Source organism: Carcharhinus amblyrhynchos, chromosome 29, assembly GCF_965287045.1.
Source record: "Carcharhinus amblyrhynchos chromosome 29, sCarAmb.v2.hapA, whole genome shotgun sequence".
NCBI classification, from domain to species: Eukaryota; Metazoa; Chordata; class Chondrichthyes; order Carcharhiniformes; family Carcharhinidae; genus Carcharhinus; species Carcharhinus amblyrhynchos.
The window spans coordinates 8,697,233-8,713,729 of record NC_137352.1 but is presented as its reverse complement, the minus strand read 5'-3'; the positions used below and the strand labels follow the sequence as shown (position 1 = coordinate 8,713,729).

Genomic DNA, 16,497 nt, shown 5'->3' with positions numbered 1-16,497 from the left:
GATAGTTAACATCTTTTTCCAAAGGTAGGGAATCTAAAACTAGAGGGGATAGGTTTAGGGTGAGAGGGGAGAGATATAAACGGGTCCAGAGGCGCAATTCTTTCAACTCAGAGTGGTGAGTGTCTGGAACAAACTACCCAAGGTAGTAATAGAGGCAGGTACAATTTTGTCTTTTAAAAAGCATTTAGACAGTTACATGGGTAAGATGGGCATAGAGAGATATGGGCCAACTGCGGGCAATTGGGGCTAGTTTAACGATTAAAAAAAGGGATGGCATCGACAAATTGGGTCGAAGGGCCAGTTTCCATCTATGACTCTATAAAACTGGAGCACCTAGAGAAAATCCACAAATACACGGGGAGAACTTGCAAACTCTACACAGAGTCATGCTAGGCCGGAATTGAATCCGGGTCCCTGGCGCCGTGAGGCAGCAATGCTAACCACTGTGCCACCATGCTGTCAGTTAAAGAGATAAAGCACACTATTCTTCTAAAATACCTTCCAGCGTCACTGTGAGGGTAATACATGGTACATTACTAATTGTAAGGACCAATCGCGTCATTCCGATCAAATCCCCTAAAAGAACCAAGAAGCATCAGCCAGTCTCACCTGCTTTGACTCGGATATTTGGGCTCCTGATCTTGCCGGCTACGTTTTCCGCTGTACAGAAGTAGTCATTATCGTGGATAAAGCTATTAAACCCTGATGGGGAGAAGGGATAGAGCTGCAAGGTGCCGTTGAGGTGGACGTGTCGGATGTTGGGCACGTCGTAGATGTCGTCTTTCGTGGCTAAGTACCAGCGGAGGACGGTGCCAGGGGTCCCGGCTGCTGGGCACGGCAGCACCGTGCCCACTGAACTGGAGAAGATCACCTGTTGCAATGAGTCATTCACAAAGTATAAGCTTGTCCTCGGATCCTCACTGTGTGCTGTTGGGAGAACACATGCGGAAAAGAAAGAATAATTAGTATTGGACAGAGTGAGAGTTCACACACACTAATCTTTCATATTGGTCTTAAAAGAGGAAAGCAACATTCTTTCAGCACAAATCATAGATTGAAATTGTGCTCTGCAAGTGGAGGCCATTTGGCCCATCATACTGTATGGGTTCCTTCCCTCTAAACTTCTCCTGATAACCCAATAAGATATCTGCGTTCTTCCAATTCAGGCTTTTTGCCCGTCTACAATTTTAATTGGCAGTCGCACCTTCATCTGCCTGGGCCCTAAACTCTAGAATTTACTCCCAAAACCTCTTTGTTTCTTGTTCCTACGTTCCTTCAAACTTATCTCCACGAACACCAACCCTAATATCTCCTAAAGAGGTTCAATTCTAATGTCATTCACTAATGTGTATCAGACAGTTTGGATTAGCCAGAATTAAAAATAGCATTCTGCAGTGGACAGGTCCCTTATGAAGATTCTTAAAGAACTCAAAGGGCTGTTAATTGGCAGCGAGTGACGATTCTTATCTCTCTCCTGTTGGCCTTCTGTAAGTCAAAAATTCCCAGAGGCATTGGGATCTCACAATGACCTTTGGGAACTCAACCCTGAAATCACGCCCACACCAGCTCTTGACCCCACAGCCCTCTAAACATCTAGCCCAGATATCTGCTGTACAGGTTCTCCCTCTCCTTCAACACTATTATCAACAATAGTAACAAAGCCTGTATTACTATCAGCTACTAAAATAAAGTCAAGCTCAGACACAAACACACAATGAGTTCAGCTCAAACCCAATCTGCTGACTTAAACTATGTGTCTCCATTCTAAACAAAGAAAGATTTGCAATTCTGTAGCTCAGAAGTGCTTTATGATAAATGGAGTTATTTTGAGGATAGTTCCTGTTACATAGGGAGGTCTCCTAGTGCATTGTGTAGCATCTCTGCCTATGATACAGAAGCTCTGGTTCAAATCCCACTCCAGCTCTTGATGGTCAAGGAAGGTGCGTTCATAACGCAGCCGAACAAGTTGAGTGTCAACCTGCAAAGTCCTTCCAAATACACCAATGCCGTGACTCCGGGCCAGCCACTCTTGATGTGGAGTGATGTCCCTCAAGCTATAAGTCCCTGGTAACTTGTCCCAGGTAAGACCAGCTATGGAAGCAGGTAAAAGTCTGCCTTGCGCACCACTCAATGCAGGAAGAGGAACAGTAACAGTACCGTTCCGTATCAAATCCAGCAGCCAGTGTGTGCACAGAAAGCTCCCACAAACAGCAATGAATAATAAGTAAATAATCGTATTATCTGTTTCAGTGACCTTGGCTAAGGGATAAATATTAGCCTGCACACTGACACAAACTCTTACTCTTGGGATCTTTTACATTCACCCGTGAGGGTAATTGGGTCTTCAGTTTAACACCACCAACAGTGCTGCGCTCACTGAGCGCTGGACCGCAGTGTCAGCTGAGATTATGTACTCTAGCTCTGGAGCAGGGTTTGAACCCTCTCCGCCTTCTGACTAATTTTAAGACCAACTCATTACCAGATACACATGCCGGAATTCTACTGTTCCCGCATCCAGCGGAATTGGAGCAGGCGAGAAGCGGATAATGGGAAGGTCCGCTGACCTCGGGTAGGGCGAGGCCGTAAAATCCCACCCAATAGGATAACCGAGTCCAATCTTAGTTGCTCCTCATGTACGAGTTAAGAATAAGCCATCTGGCCCCTCGAGCCTGCTCTGCCATTCAATAAGATCATGGCTGATTTAATTGCAACCTCAACCCCATATTCTGGCTTACCATTAATCACCTTTTACCCCCTTGTTAATCAAGAATCTATCTAGCTCTGCCTTCAAAGATTCTGTTTCCACTGCCTTTTGAGGAACAGAGTTCAAAAGACGCAAGACCCTTAGAGAAAAAAAAATTCTCCTTATCTCTGTCTTAGGTTAGCATCCTCGTATTTTTAAGCAGTGACCCCCAGTTCTATATTCTCTGACAAGAGGGACCATCCTCTCCACATCCAGCCTGTCAATATCCCTCAGTATCTTAAAGGTTTCAATTAAGTTGCCTCTTATTCTCCTGAGCTCCAGTCGATATAAACCTAACCTCTCCAAACTTTCCTCATAAGACAATCCATCCATTCCTCGCATTAGTTTAGTAAATCTTCTCTGACTGCCTCCAACGCAATTACCTCTTTCCTGAAATAAGGAGACCAATTCTGTACGTAGTACTCCAGAAAACAAAACAAAACGACAGTTGTCTTCAACTCATTTCAATGTCCGTTTAAAATGTTCAGACTGGCTGGAATTCAAAGTGCTGATATTGTTAACTCTGAACACAGATGTAGCTTTCAGCTGGAATTAATTCTCCATGAAGAAATCTATAGACTTGCTTTGAGGTTGGAGTAAATTGAAAGAACATCGAAAATTAACTTGAATAGAACAGGGGACAGCAAGTCCCCATGAGGGGGGAGCACCTGAAATCTGAGTGAATCTGAGGCTTGCAAGTGTTTTTTTTAACTAGGTGTATATGTGTGTGTTTGAGGGTGTCTGTGTGTATGCGTGCATTCATGTATCTCTGTACATGCATACGTACGTTGTTCTGTCTGTATGCGTGTTTGATGGTGTCTATATAGAATCAAAGAATCCTACCGTGCAGAAGGAGGCCATTCAGCCCATCAAGTCTGAACCGACCACAATCCCACCCAGGTCCTATCCCCATAAACCCATACATTTACCCTAGTTAGGCCCCCTGACATTAAGGGCCAATCCACCTAACCTGCGCGTCTTTGGACTGTGGGAGGAAACTGGAGCATCCGGAGGAAACCCACGCAGACACGGGGATATGTGCAAACTCCACCCGAGCCGAGAATCGAACCCGGGTCCCTGGCGCCCTGAGGCAGCAGTGCTAACTACTGCGCTAACATGCCATCCCTGTGTGTTTGTGCGTGTTTGAGGGCGTGTGTGTGTCTCTGTGTCACAGTGCACTTGTGTCTGTATGTGTGTGTGTGTGTGTGTGTGTGTATGTATGTATGGGTGGGGAGCAAGGGGGGGTGTCACGGTTCGTGAGGAGATTGCAAACCAGAGACACCTTCCCTTCGAAGAAAGGCGCGCTCATTACTGCAAATATGATTGCATGAAAACCTGCCACATCTGGACAGAGGAAAGCAGACAAGTGTAGGACTTCAATGGCTAGTTTCTAGATTTTTTTATATAAGCTTTTACTTCAATTCTCCACCAAATCAAGCAAGCAGCGTGCATTTCACTCGGGGAGGTTTACGTTTGTGACATAACGGATTCAGTTCAGTTTGCACGCATGTCCACTGATGTGGTGTCCTCTGTACATTTGTATCGGTTGACACTAGTGGGAGTGACGAACCCCCCCTCAGAAATCACACAGTGCTCCATCCAGTGGCCATTCCGGGAACTGATGAGGCTTTGCAATGAAAATAAGGTGCTACTTGAATGAGTTTTATGATAGATGAATATTATTACACGTCAGGGTTTTAATGCTGCCAAAATTTCTCAACTTCATGCAAGCAGTTACTTTACTGTGTTGTCGCTTTCCTAGCGGACAAACCAACAATTTGTCTACACCTCCTGCTGCCTCGGCAAAGCAGCCAGCATAATTAAGGACCCCACGCACCCCAGACATTCTGTCTTCCACCTTCTTCCGTCGGGAAAAAGATACAAAGGTCTGGCGTCACGTACAACCAACTAAGAACAGCTTCTTTCCTGCTGCTGTCAGACTTTTGAATGGATCTACCTTGCATCAAGTTGATCTTTTTCTACACTCTAGCTATGACTGTAACACTACATTCTGCACCCTCTCCTTTCCTTCTCGATGAACGGTATGTTTTTGGCTGTATGGCACGCAAGAAACAATACTTCTCAATGTGCACTGATACATGTAACAATAATAAAGCAAATCAGATCAAATCAAGTTGATCAGTATTATCCTGTAAACAGCAAACTGTTCATGGAGGACGCTGCCTGAGACACAACTCTTCTTGGACTGGGGCCATTGAATCTTTAATTGATCTTAAATTATTTTTATTCTGTCATGGGATGAGGGAGCTGCTGGCTGGGCCAGCATTTATTGCCCAATCCTAACGGCCCTTAAGGGGCATTTAAGAGCCAAACACAATGTTGCAGACAAAAACAGGAAATGCCGGAAAATCTCAGCAGGTCTGGCCACATCTGTGGAGCGAGAATAGGGTAAGAAGTCTGACAACACCAGGTTAAAGTCCGACAGAGCCACTTATCTGATGAAGAGGCAGCGCTCCGAAAGTTAATGGCTTGTGCTACCAAATAAACCTGTTGGACTTTAATCTGATGTCATGAGGCTTCTTATTGTGTTTACCCTAACCCAACGCCAGCATCTCCACATCAGACAGAATAGAGCCAACGTTCCGTGTCTGGATGACCCTTAGTCAGAGCAGCTTCATTCTCTCTCCACAGATACTGCCAGGCGTGCTGAGTTTTTCCAGCATTTTCTGTTTTTGTTTCAGATTCCAGCATCCACAGTATTTTGCCTTTATCGCATTGCGGTGGATCTGGAGTCACATGTTGGCCAGACCTGTAAGGATGGCAGATTTCCTTCATCATGATTAGTCTTTTAATTCCAGAGTTTTATTCAATTTAAATTTCACCCTCTGTCTTGGTGGGATTCGAACCTGGGTCCCTGGAATCCTAGTCCAGTGACAATACCACCATGCTTCTGCTTCTTCTTGCTGCAGAAGTGGTCACAAGTACATGTCTCACAACACCATTCACACACCAACAATCCCTCTGTAAACGTGCTGGGACCTGGAAGTCACGAGGGTCCTGTTTAAAAAAACATGTCTTGTGGCATTGGGGCTAAAAGAGGACCACAAGTTTATTCCTAATTGGCCCAGGCTTTGTCTCTGGGGCATTTTTTGTGCCTGTCCTGGAAGATCACATCCTGCTGATGGTGGTCAAATCATAAAGCTTCAGGATTTCTTACTGAGGTAGGCTGAATAAACCAGATAGAAACACAGAAATAGGAGATAGGAGCAGGAGGAGGCCATCTGGCCCTTCGAGCCTGCTCCACCATTCATCACAATCATGGCTGACCGTCCAACTCAATAGCCTAATCCTGCTTTCTCCCCATAACTTTGACCCCATTTGCCCCAAGTGCTATATCCAGCCACCTCTTGAATACATTCAATGTTTTGGCATCAACTTCTTCCTGTGGTAATGAATTCCACAGACTCATCACTCTTTGGTTGAAGAAACGTCTCCTCACCTCCGTCCTAAGTGGTGTACCCTGAATCCTCAGACTGTGACCCCTGGTTCTGGACGCCCCACCATCTGGAATATCCTTGCTGAATCTACTCTGTCTAGCATTGTTAGAATTTTTTAAGTCTCTCATTCGTCTGAACTCCAGCCAAAACAATCCTAACTTAGTCAATCTCTCATTATACATCAGTCCCACCATCCCTGGAATCAGCCTGGTAAACCTTTGTTGCACTCAAAAAACAAAGAACAAAGAAAATTACAGCACAGGAACAGGCCCTTCAGCCCTCCAAACCTGCACTGACCATGCTGCCCAACTTAACTAAAACCCTCTACCCTTCCAGGGACCATATCCCTCCATTCTCATCCTATTCATTTTTTTGTCAAGAAGCCCCATAAAAGTTATTATCGTATCCACTTCCACAACATTCCCCAGTAGGGAGTTCCAAGGGCACTCCCTCGAGACCAGGAACATTCTTCCTCAGAAGGGGAGACCAAAACTGCACACAATACTCTAAGTGTGGCCTCACCAAGGCCCTGTATTATTGCAACAACACATCCCAGCTCCTGTACTCGAATCCTCTCACAATGAAGGCCAACATGCCATTCGCCTTCTTTACCGCCTACTGCACCTGCATGCTTACCTTCAGCGAGTGGTGCACAAGGACACCCAGATCCCGCTGCACACTCCCCTCTCCCAATTTACAACCATTCAAGTAGTAATCCGCCACCTTGTTTTTGCTGTGGAATGTAGAAGGCCTGTACATTTTCACAGACTTGAGGATATTTAGCAAACCTCCCAGCTGTCAGTCTTGGTGTTGCAGCTGGGTGTTAAGAATACAATGGCATTAGTTAAAAGCAATCAGGGAGCTCCTCCTCACCCAAGCAATAAAGAGTTTATGGGATTTTGCTCTGCCGAAATAGCCACAGCGTTTGCCTATGCACCCCTGATGAAAGTAACTGAGGGATGTGAAAGACAGAGTGCAGAAGAGGTTTAGAATGGAATCCATACAGTGCAAATTTGGCCCACTGAGCCTGCACTGACAACAATCCTACCCAAGCCCTGTCACCACAATCCCATATTTTATCCTGACACTAAAGGGCAATTTAGGTCGGCCAATCCACCTAACCCATTCACCTTTGGACTGTGGGAGGAGACCAGAACATCCGGAGGAAACCCATGCAGACGCAAGGAGAGTGTGCAAACCCCACACAGACAATCACCCAAGGTTGGAATTGAACCTGGGTCCCTGAGGCAGCAGTGCTGATCACTATACAACCGTGACATAAGAATATAAGTAATAGGAGGCACCCTATAAGAACATAAGAAATATGAGAACAGTTCCAAGGGATAAGAAACTTCAGTCACAAGGATAGATTGGAGAGGTTGGGACTGTGCTCCTCAAAGAGGAGAAGGCTAGCAGGAGATTTGATAGAAATGTTCAATATCTTGAGGGGGCTGGACAGAATAGACAGAGAGAAAGTGTTCCCATTCATAAAAAGATCAAGAACCAGAGGGCATCGATTTGAAATGATTTCCAAAAGAAGCAAATGTGTACTTATACGAGAAAAAACTTCTTCAAACTAAGTGGTCGGGAATGCATTGCCTGGAAATGTGTCGGAGGCAGGTTGATTCAAGAGGACATTAGATGAATATTTTAATAGAAACAATGCGCAGAAGTATAGGGAAGAGACAGGGGAACGGCACTGAGTTATAACACTTGCTCAGAGAGCCAGTACAGACACAATGGTCCAAATGGCCTCCTTCTGCGCTGTAATGATGCTGTGATATCGTGTAAATTCCAGTCTTCCTTGTCTAGCTTTAACATATGTCTCAGCGATGGTAATCACCGACAATTTACATGGACTGCTTTGCAGGTTCCAAAACGGAGGCAATGAAACACATTTAAGGGCGATCCATCAGATAAAAATCTATAACCTGAAGAGAGCAAGCGAACAGTAAAGAGATTGAATTATGTCATTATAATGGCAAATCAGTGTCAGTCGAATTGAGATCCAGCAAGATTTGTTTTCTAACACAATCCCACACCGTCCATTAGCTTTTGTTCCTCATTTACTACGAATTCCTCTGGGCCAGGTTCAAAGATATAATTCTTTGTTACAACATTGGCTATTCAAATATTGGGGTCTCCAGAGACTTGGAGGAATCAGCACAAGGGGGTTTGGAGGGGTTTCCAAGATAACAGTTCTTTGTAGCCATTTAGATTCTGTAAACTAACAGTAACCCAAATCTATTTCTATTTACTAATGTATCCCACCTGCTGCTGGCCAACAGAATCTTTCAGAGATGAAGACGGGGTTCCTGGAGCCCTATTAACTTTTAAGGGGAATATACCCATTTGGGGCAGCATGGTGGCACACTGATTAGCACTGCTGCCTCACAGTGCTAGGAACCCAGGTTCAATTCCGACACTGTCTGTGTGGAGCATGCATGTTCTCCCCGTGTCTGCATGTGTTTTCTCCAGGTGCTCCGGTTTCCTCCCACAGTCTGAAAGATGCACAGGTTAGGTGGATTGGTCATGCTAAAATTGTACTCTAGCATCAGCAAAACATATAAATGGGGTTATGGGGATAAGGCCTGGGTGGGATTGCTGTTGGTACACACTCGATGGGCTGTATGGCTTCGCTCTGCACTCTATAACTCTATATTTGGAGGGGCTCTCCATAAATGTGTCAATAATAAGCTTGAAAATGAACCTGTTTGTTATGATTTCAATCAATCAGGCAATTGAGGTTGGCCTGCGTGAATAGGAACTCCCTGATTAAGGGCCAAATTAATGGGAGAGGGAGTCTCCTGTATTTAAACAGGAGAGTCTGTTCCTCTGGCACTCTGGATGTAGACTGCACACTGACAGCACTCTGTATAGTGTTGTTGGAACTTGTAAATAAAAGAATTTTGATGAAGGGACTTCCGCCTCCGAGGACTTATTACAGTGTTAAATAGACTATTATTAAAAATCTATATTCAGTGTTCTCTGCAATACATTGCATTAGTTGGGAAGTTCAAACCAGTATTTCAATTAACCTGCTGCACATAAGGGCAAATCAGAAGATTAGAATAACCAGACCAGATAAGACTTCAGATTTCCTTCCCTAAGGAATGTTAGTGAACCAGATGGGTTTTTTTTTACAACAATCAATTCACGATCATCATTAGATTCTCAATTCCAGATTTTTATTGAATTCAAATTTCACCATCTACCATGGTGGGATTCGAACCCGGGTGCCCAATCCTGGGCCTCTGAAGTGCTAGTCCAGTGAAAATTCCACTGTGCCACTGCCTCCCCTTTGTGTCATTACTGGGAGAGAGTGAATACTGGACTGGAATGCTGCAGAGTACAATTACACGCGCAGCAGTGTAGACATTCTCCACAATCTCACCAAAATCAACAGAGAAATGGACACCATTCATAAAATTCAATATGAGCAAGACATTTCTCCAGGTTGTTACAGTGACATCTTCCCTGAGCGATTCCATTACTGTTGAAGGGAGATTAATATCAAATATTGAATGAATCTCCTGAGTCTTCGTGACAAACAGGATATAAATTGACCTTTTATGGGGCAAGATGTCAGAGCCAAACAATAACAGATCAACCTTCAGTGTGACATTCTTCATTATTCTTATAAACAAGGTCACTGGCCTTCCAAAATAAATAGGCAAAATTGTCAACATGTTAAAATTCCCAGAAAGCCACACTAGCGATGGAAATTCACTTATTCAGAGACTATAAATGAAGATATGGGGCTAATTGATGCCTGGACTCCCATAGCAATGGAGGTGAGCATTGGAATTGTCTTTGAGGGTCATATATATTATATATATTAGAGAGAGAGATAGTTTCCAGTGCTATCTGCTGCAGACGGGTTGGAAATGTTGAATTTCCAGTCCAGGAATGGGCGCAACCAGAAAACACACATGGCACACACAACACAGATACACATGCACACACAGACATGAACACATACACACATGCAGACACGCACACAACACAAACACACACACATGTATGCAAGCACAACACATGCACACAACACACACGCAGACACGCGCACAGTGCAAACATACACACACACATAACACAGGCACAGACACACACACACACATGCACGCATACACGGCACTAGTGAACACCTTTACAATCATGGCCGCACAACAATGAAACTCACATCGGCACAGGTGTTTGGAGAGAACAACCACATATCCATGAATTGTCAAGAAAAGTGCCAGCTCTGGTCAAGTACAAGAGGTGGCCCAGTGCCCAGGCCAAGGGCTAGATTTTCCACCTCCGTGTGCTGTATTTTGCAGTGGTGTAGGTGGCCCACCATTACCTGGTCCTGCCTCGGTCAACAGGGTTTCCCTTTGTTGGCACTCTCTGCCACTGAGAAACATGAAGCGGGGGGCCGGTTATGTCACTGTCCATATGACCGGACAATCCCACCGGTGGGAATTGCTGGAAAATCCCACATAAGAACATAAGAAATAGGAGCAGGAGTAGGCCATCTAGCCCTTCGAGCCTGCCCCGCCATTCAATAAGATCATGGCTGATCTGTCGTGGCTCAGTTCCACATTCCCGCCCTCTCCCCATAACCCTTAATCCCCTCGCTTATCAAAAACCCATCAACCCGCGTCTTAAAAATATTTAGCGAGGCAGCTTCCACCACCTTAACGGGCAGAGAATTCCAGAGATTCACCACCCTTTGAGTGAAGAAGTTCCTCCTCAACGCCGTTCTAAACCGCCCCCCCTTTATCTTGAGGCTGTGCCCCCTAGTCCTACTGTCCTTTCTGAGCGGGAAGAGTCTCTCCACCTCTATCCTATCCGTCCCATTTATCATCTTATATGTCTCAATGAGATCTCCCCTCATTCTTCTAAACTCCACTGAGTACAAGCCTAGTTTATTCAGCCTCTCCTCGTAGCTCAACCCCCTCAACTCCGGTATCAGCCTAGTAAACCTCCTCTGCACTCCCTCCAAGGCCAAAATATCCTTGCGTAAGTACGGCGACCAAAACTGCACACAGTACTCCAGCTGCGGCCTCACCAATGCCCTATACAGCCGCAGCAAGACCTCCCTACTTTTATATTCAATCCCCCTCGCTATGAAGGCCAGCATCCCATTCGCCTTCCTGACCACCTGCTGCACCTGCAGGCTGGGTTTTTGCGACTCATGCACAAGGTTTTTGCGACTCATGCACATCCACCCTCTGGTGGACTGCACCACCATCTCTCCCGAACTGGGAAATGGTCGAATGTGAGGTCGATGGAAAGGTGGTACAGTGAGGGATGGCGTGTCTTAATAAACTGGACAATGGTGTAACCCAGATTGGTGGAATGGCCAATCCTTATTTAACATAAAAATGTCACCCATTTCCCTCCTTCATAAAAATTAAAGACTGATGGTGCAGGATTTTCCAGCCACATTCCCCCAAAACAGGAAAATCCTGCTTGAGGTCAACGGACCTTTGCATGGTTCCACCAACCCACGACATACCCTCTACCCACTACGATTCCCTGAGAACCAAATTTCAGCGCGGAACTTTAGCAAAGCATTACTATTATCCTGCCTGGCAACAAAAGGGTTAAAGACTTAGCTTAACAAAGCTCCGAATCAGCAGCAGCAGAGAGAGCTTTATGGTGCATAAGTATATGAAATACCATCCTGCATTGCCAGGGTCAATTCTAATGGCTTTCTAATATTAATGCAAGTTTCATGATTGGTATTTGCACAACAGACTCCGAAGTAAAACCTTTAATCCGCCGGCTTTACATCCGTCACAACATATACTCAACTAATACCTCACAAAACTGTTCAGGGAAAACTGGAGAATTACACAATCGCCAAAGCAACGGCACCGGGGTTTCTGAGGAGGCGATAACACTGCTTCACACCTAAAGACAAATCAAGGAATCAATATCTCAACTTCCAAATTGGCAATAAAACTGGAGGAGAATTTATTTTTTGGGGGAGTCTTCGATTTCAATGTCGTAAGGCAAGAAAAAAAATAAAGAAAATTACAGCACAAGAACAGGCCCTCTGAGCCTGCCCTGACCATGCTCCCTGACTGAACTAAAACCCTCTACCCTTCTGAGGACCATATCCCTCTATTCCCATCCTATTCATGTATTTGTCAAGACGCCCCTTAAAAGTCACTACCGCATCCACTCCCCCGGCAATGAGTTCCAGACACCCACCACTCTCTGTCTAAAAAATCTGCCTCGTACATCTCCTTTAAACCTTGCCCCTTGCACTTTAAACCTGTGCCCCCTAGTAATTGACTCTTCCTTGGAAAAGGCTTCTGACTATCCACCCTGTCCATGCCCCTCATAATCTTGTAGACTTCGAGCAAGTCACCCCTCAACCTCTATCGTTCCAGTGAGAATAAAGCATTACAAAGGCAATGGAAAGAGATAAGAGACCAGATCCAGCTAACAGCACTGATTTGATTTGATTTATTGTTGTCACATATATTAGTGTACAGTATAGTATATATTAGTATACTAGGGGAATTTCACAGTAACTTCATTGGAGTGTTAATGTAAGCCTTACTTGTGACTCATAAATAAACTTTAACAGGAAAAAGTACTTTTTCTGAGGCGCTATGCAGACAAAGCATACTGTTCATAGAGAAGGAAATGAGAGAGTGCAGAATGTAGAGTTACAGTCATAGCTAGGGTGTCGAGAAAGACCAATTTAATGTGAAGTAGGTCCATTCAAAAGTCTGGCGTCAGCAGGGAAGAAGCTGTTCTTGAGTTGGTTGGTACGTGACCTCAGACTTTAGTATCATTTTCCCAAAGGAAGAAGGTGAAAGAGGGTGCGTGGGGTCCTTAATTATGCTGGCTTCTTTGCCGAGGCAGCAGGAGGTGTAGAGAGAGTCAATGGATGGGAGGCTGGTTTGCATAATTGATTGGGCTACATTCATGGCCTTTTGTAGTTTCTTGCAGTCTTGGGCAAGAGGTATTAAGTCACTCCTCGAAGGTGACAAAAAAAGATGAAAATGGTGCAGATGTGAGGTGTAGGAACGTCAGGGGTTTGGGGTGCATACTACCCCTTTAAGATCATTTGATCCTTGGGTGGTGAGGTAGATCCTCGTGGTGTGGAACCCGTTTAAGCAGTCTAGGATCTGACCGTGTGGACAGCGCACACTTTTATTTCTTCATTCATGGGATGTGGGTGATGTTGGCTGGGCCCACATTTACTAAACTGCCGGCTCCAAGTGAAGAGGATCTCCAAGACATCGACACCAGCATTTATTACCCATCCCTAATTGCCCTTGGACTGAGTGGCTCGCTGGCCAATTCAGAGGGTAGTTGAGAACAACCACATTGCTTACCCGGTCAGACCGGGTAAGGACGGCAGATTTCCTTCCCTAAAGGACATTAGTGAACCAGATGGGTTTTTCCAACAATCCATAATGGTTTCATGGTCATCAGTAGATACTTAATTCCCAATTTTTTTTACTGAGCTCAAATTCCACCAGGTATCGTGGAGGGATTTGAACCTGGATCCCCAGAACTGTGTTTCTGGATTTATAGTTTAGCAATAAAACCAGTAGGCCAGCCCCTCCCCTGTAAAAAGGTCATAGCCTTTCTTGCACAATTCTTCACTAAGTAAATACATAACACAGAGTAGGCCATATGGCTTCCCAAGCCTGAAGTGCCACTCACTCCTCCTCAACTCCAGTTCCCATCCAAGCCCTATACCTCTTGATTCCCTTAGTGTCCACAGATCTATTGGTCTTACTCTTGATATTCAATGCCAGGGAACCCATAGATTTCTGGGATGGAGAATTCTAGATGCACAACCTACTGGATGAAGAAATTCCCCCTCATCTCAGTCCGAAATGGCTGACCCCTTATCATGAGACGCTGGCCTTTGGTTCTAGACTGGCTAGACAGGGAAATTGGTCTCTCACAATCTAAAATATGGAAATTAGAAATGGAGTTTGGTCCTCAAGTGAGCTGTACCTCTGCATTATGTAATTAAATAGTACGGAGAAGTCCACTGAGTTGATAGGGAGGCGAGGGGTGATAGATGGGAAGCATGTTGCAGACAATATTCAGTATGTCTTTGGAAGACATTTTGTCACCAATTTCCTCCCCTACTCATCTGAAGCTGTTGACTTTTACTAGGGTTAAATCCCAGATGGCCAGACTTTGTGAGTCTATGTCCCCGCCCTTGCATCTCATGGAAGCTTGAGCACACTGGGCCGCTGATGCAATACGTTCAGTAATTCAGCCTGTTTGAATATTTAAAGTTTATTTATTAGTGTCACAAGTCAGCTTACACTAACACTGCAATGAAGTTACTGTGAAAATCCCCTAGTCGCCACATTCGGGTGCCTGTTCGGGTACACTGAGGGATAATTTAGCATGGCCAATGCATCTAACCAGAACATCTTTCAGACAGACTTGTGGGAGGAAACCGGAGCATCCGGAAGAAACCCACGCAGACATGGGGAGAATGTGCAGTCTCCACACAGACAGTGACCCAAATCGGAAATCGAACCCAGGTCCCTGGCGCTGTGCTAACCACTGTGCCAACGTGCCCCCTCATTGGAGACCTGAAGATTTGGGAAAACAGCGAATTGCTGGACCAAGATTTGTAGTTTGCTTTCAACCATCCAGCTAGTTTCAGGATTTTATGACGTTGACTGAGGCTTAGTCATAATGATGGATCTCTATCAATTAGTGTACTGTCCACACACCCTGGACATTCTCTCTTCCACCTTCTTTTATCGAGGAAAAGATACAAAAGTCTGAGGTCACGTACTAATCAATGCAAGAACAGTTTCCCCCTGCTGCTGTCAGGCTTTTGAATGGACGTACCTTATATTGAGCTGATCTTTCTCTACACCCTGGCTATGACAGTAACACTCTCTCCTTTCCTTCTCCCTTATGCACTCTATATACGATATGCTTTGTCTGTATAGCGCACAAGAAACAATACTTTTCACTGTATGTTAATACATGTGACAATAATAAATCAAATCAAATCAAAGGAACTAGCACTCAGTCTGCTAGCTTTCCCTAACAGTGACTGAGGAGATATTTCACCAAAATAATCCCACCACCCCCATTGAGGGTGATACTTTGGTGGGAAGAAGAGGGAGAGCTGAGTTTATAGTTTTAGAGTCATAGAGATTTACAGTATGGAAATAGGCCCTTTGGCCCAACTTGTCCATGCGGCCCAGTTTTTAACGACTAAGCTAGTCCCAATTGCTCACATTTGGCCCACATCCCTCTATACCCATCTCATCGATGTAACTGTCCAATTGAATAGATGTCCCGATCCACCCACCCACAGCTCAAGTTCCTTCCCCAGACTGTCCATGGTGACAGGACAGATATGATGGGCTGAAGGGTCAGGAACAGTGACAGATTTGTGACAACAATACAACCCCTTTGAAAGATGCACTCAAACAAAATGTAAAAATGATTAGTTTCCTTGCAAAATTTGACAAAAAGACAAGCTAGGGATGAGAAACTTGCAACATCAAGTGAACAGAATATTCTGGAATTTCAAACATCTGTTCGACTAATGCATCCGGGGCAGTACGGTGGCACAGTGCTCAGCACTGCTGCCTCACAGTGCCAGGGATACAGGTTCGATTGCCAGCTTGGGTCTGTGTGGAATTTGCACATTCTCCCCACGTCCGCCTAGATTTTCTCTGGGTGCTCCAATTTCCTCCCACAATCCAAAGGCGTGCTGGTGAGGTGCATTGGCCGTGCTAAATTCTCCCTCAGTGTACCTGAACAGACACCGGAGTGTGACGACTAGGGGATTTTCACAGTAACTTCATTGCTGTGTTATGTAAGCCTACTTGTGACACTAATAAATAAATAAAAATTTTCACATTTAATTTAAAACACAGGGTTGGGAGCAAGTGAGACAATGGGAAAATGTCCTGTCAAAGAGCGATCCCTTTAAGAATAGGGAGGGTGTACTGTGGCTTTAAAATATACTCTCATTTAGAAAGACCCAGCTGTAATTCAGTAATTTCCCGGCACTAGTGGATTTATAATTACACTTTAAAACAATTACAAAAGCACAGTGTGCTGCACTATGCATGTCAATCACATCTGTACACTTGTCATCAAATGCCCTATATAATCATATTTGGAGAGAGTGATGGGGGAGGGAAGCTGCTCACTTAAAGCGGAATCAAAGCATAAATTTACATATTTCAACTTTAAGCTTGAAGGGGAAGTGTTTGTTAATTAATGCCACTGGAACGTGAACTACAAATATCAGCATCAGCCAACCAAATATATCTACTCAACCAA

The 16,497-nt window shown here is 44.7% G+C and overlaps 1 protein-coding gene across 2 annotated transcripts in view; it reads right to left on the bottom strand.

Moving 5' to 3' along the window:
- Positions 1–16,497, bottom strand: part of dscaml1 (Down syndrome cell adhesion molecule like 1) — a 605,093-nt gene that overhangs the window by 553,991 nt on the left and 34,605 nt on the right. For both annotated transcript variants that reach the window (XM_080214516.1, XM_080214517.1), the window contains exon 2: positions 610–927. In XM_080214516.1, coding sequence (XP_080070642.1) covers positions 610–927 — 318 coding nt within the window. The remainder of the gene's footprint in view (positions 1–609; positions 928–16,497) is intronic.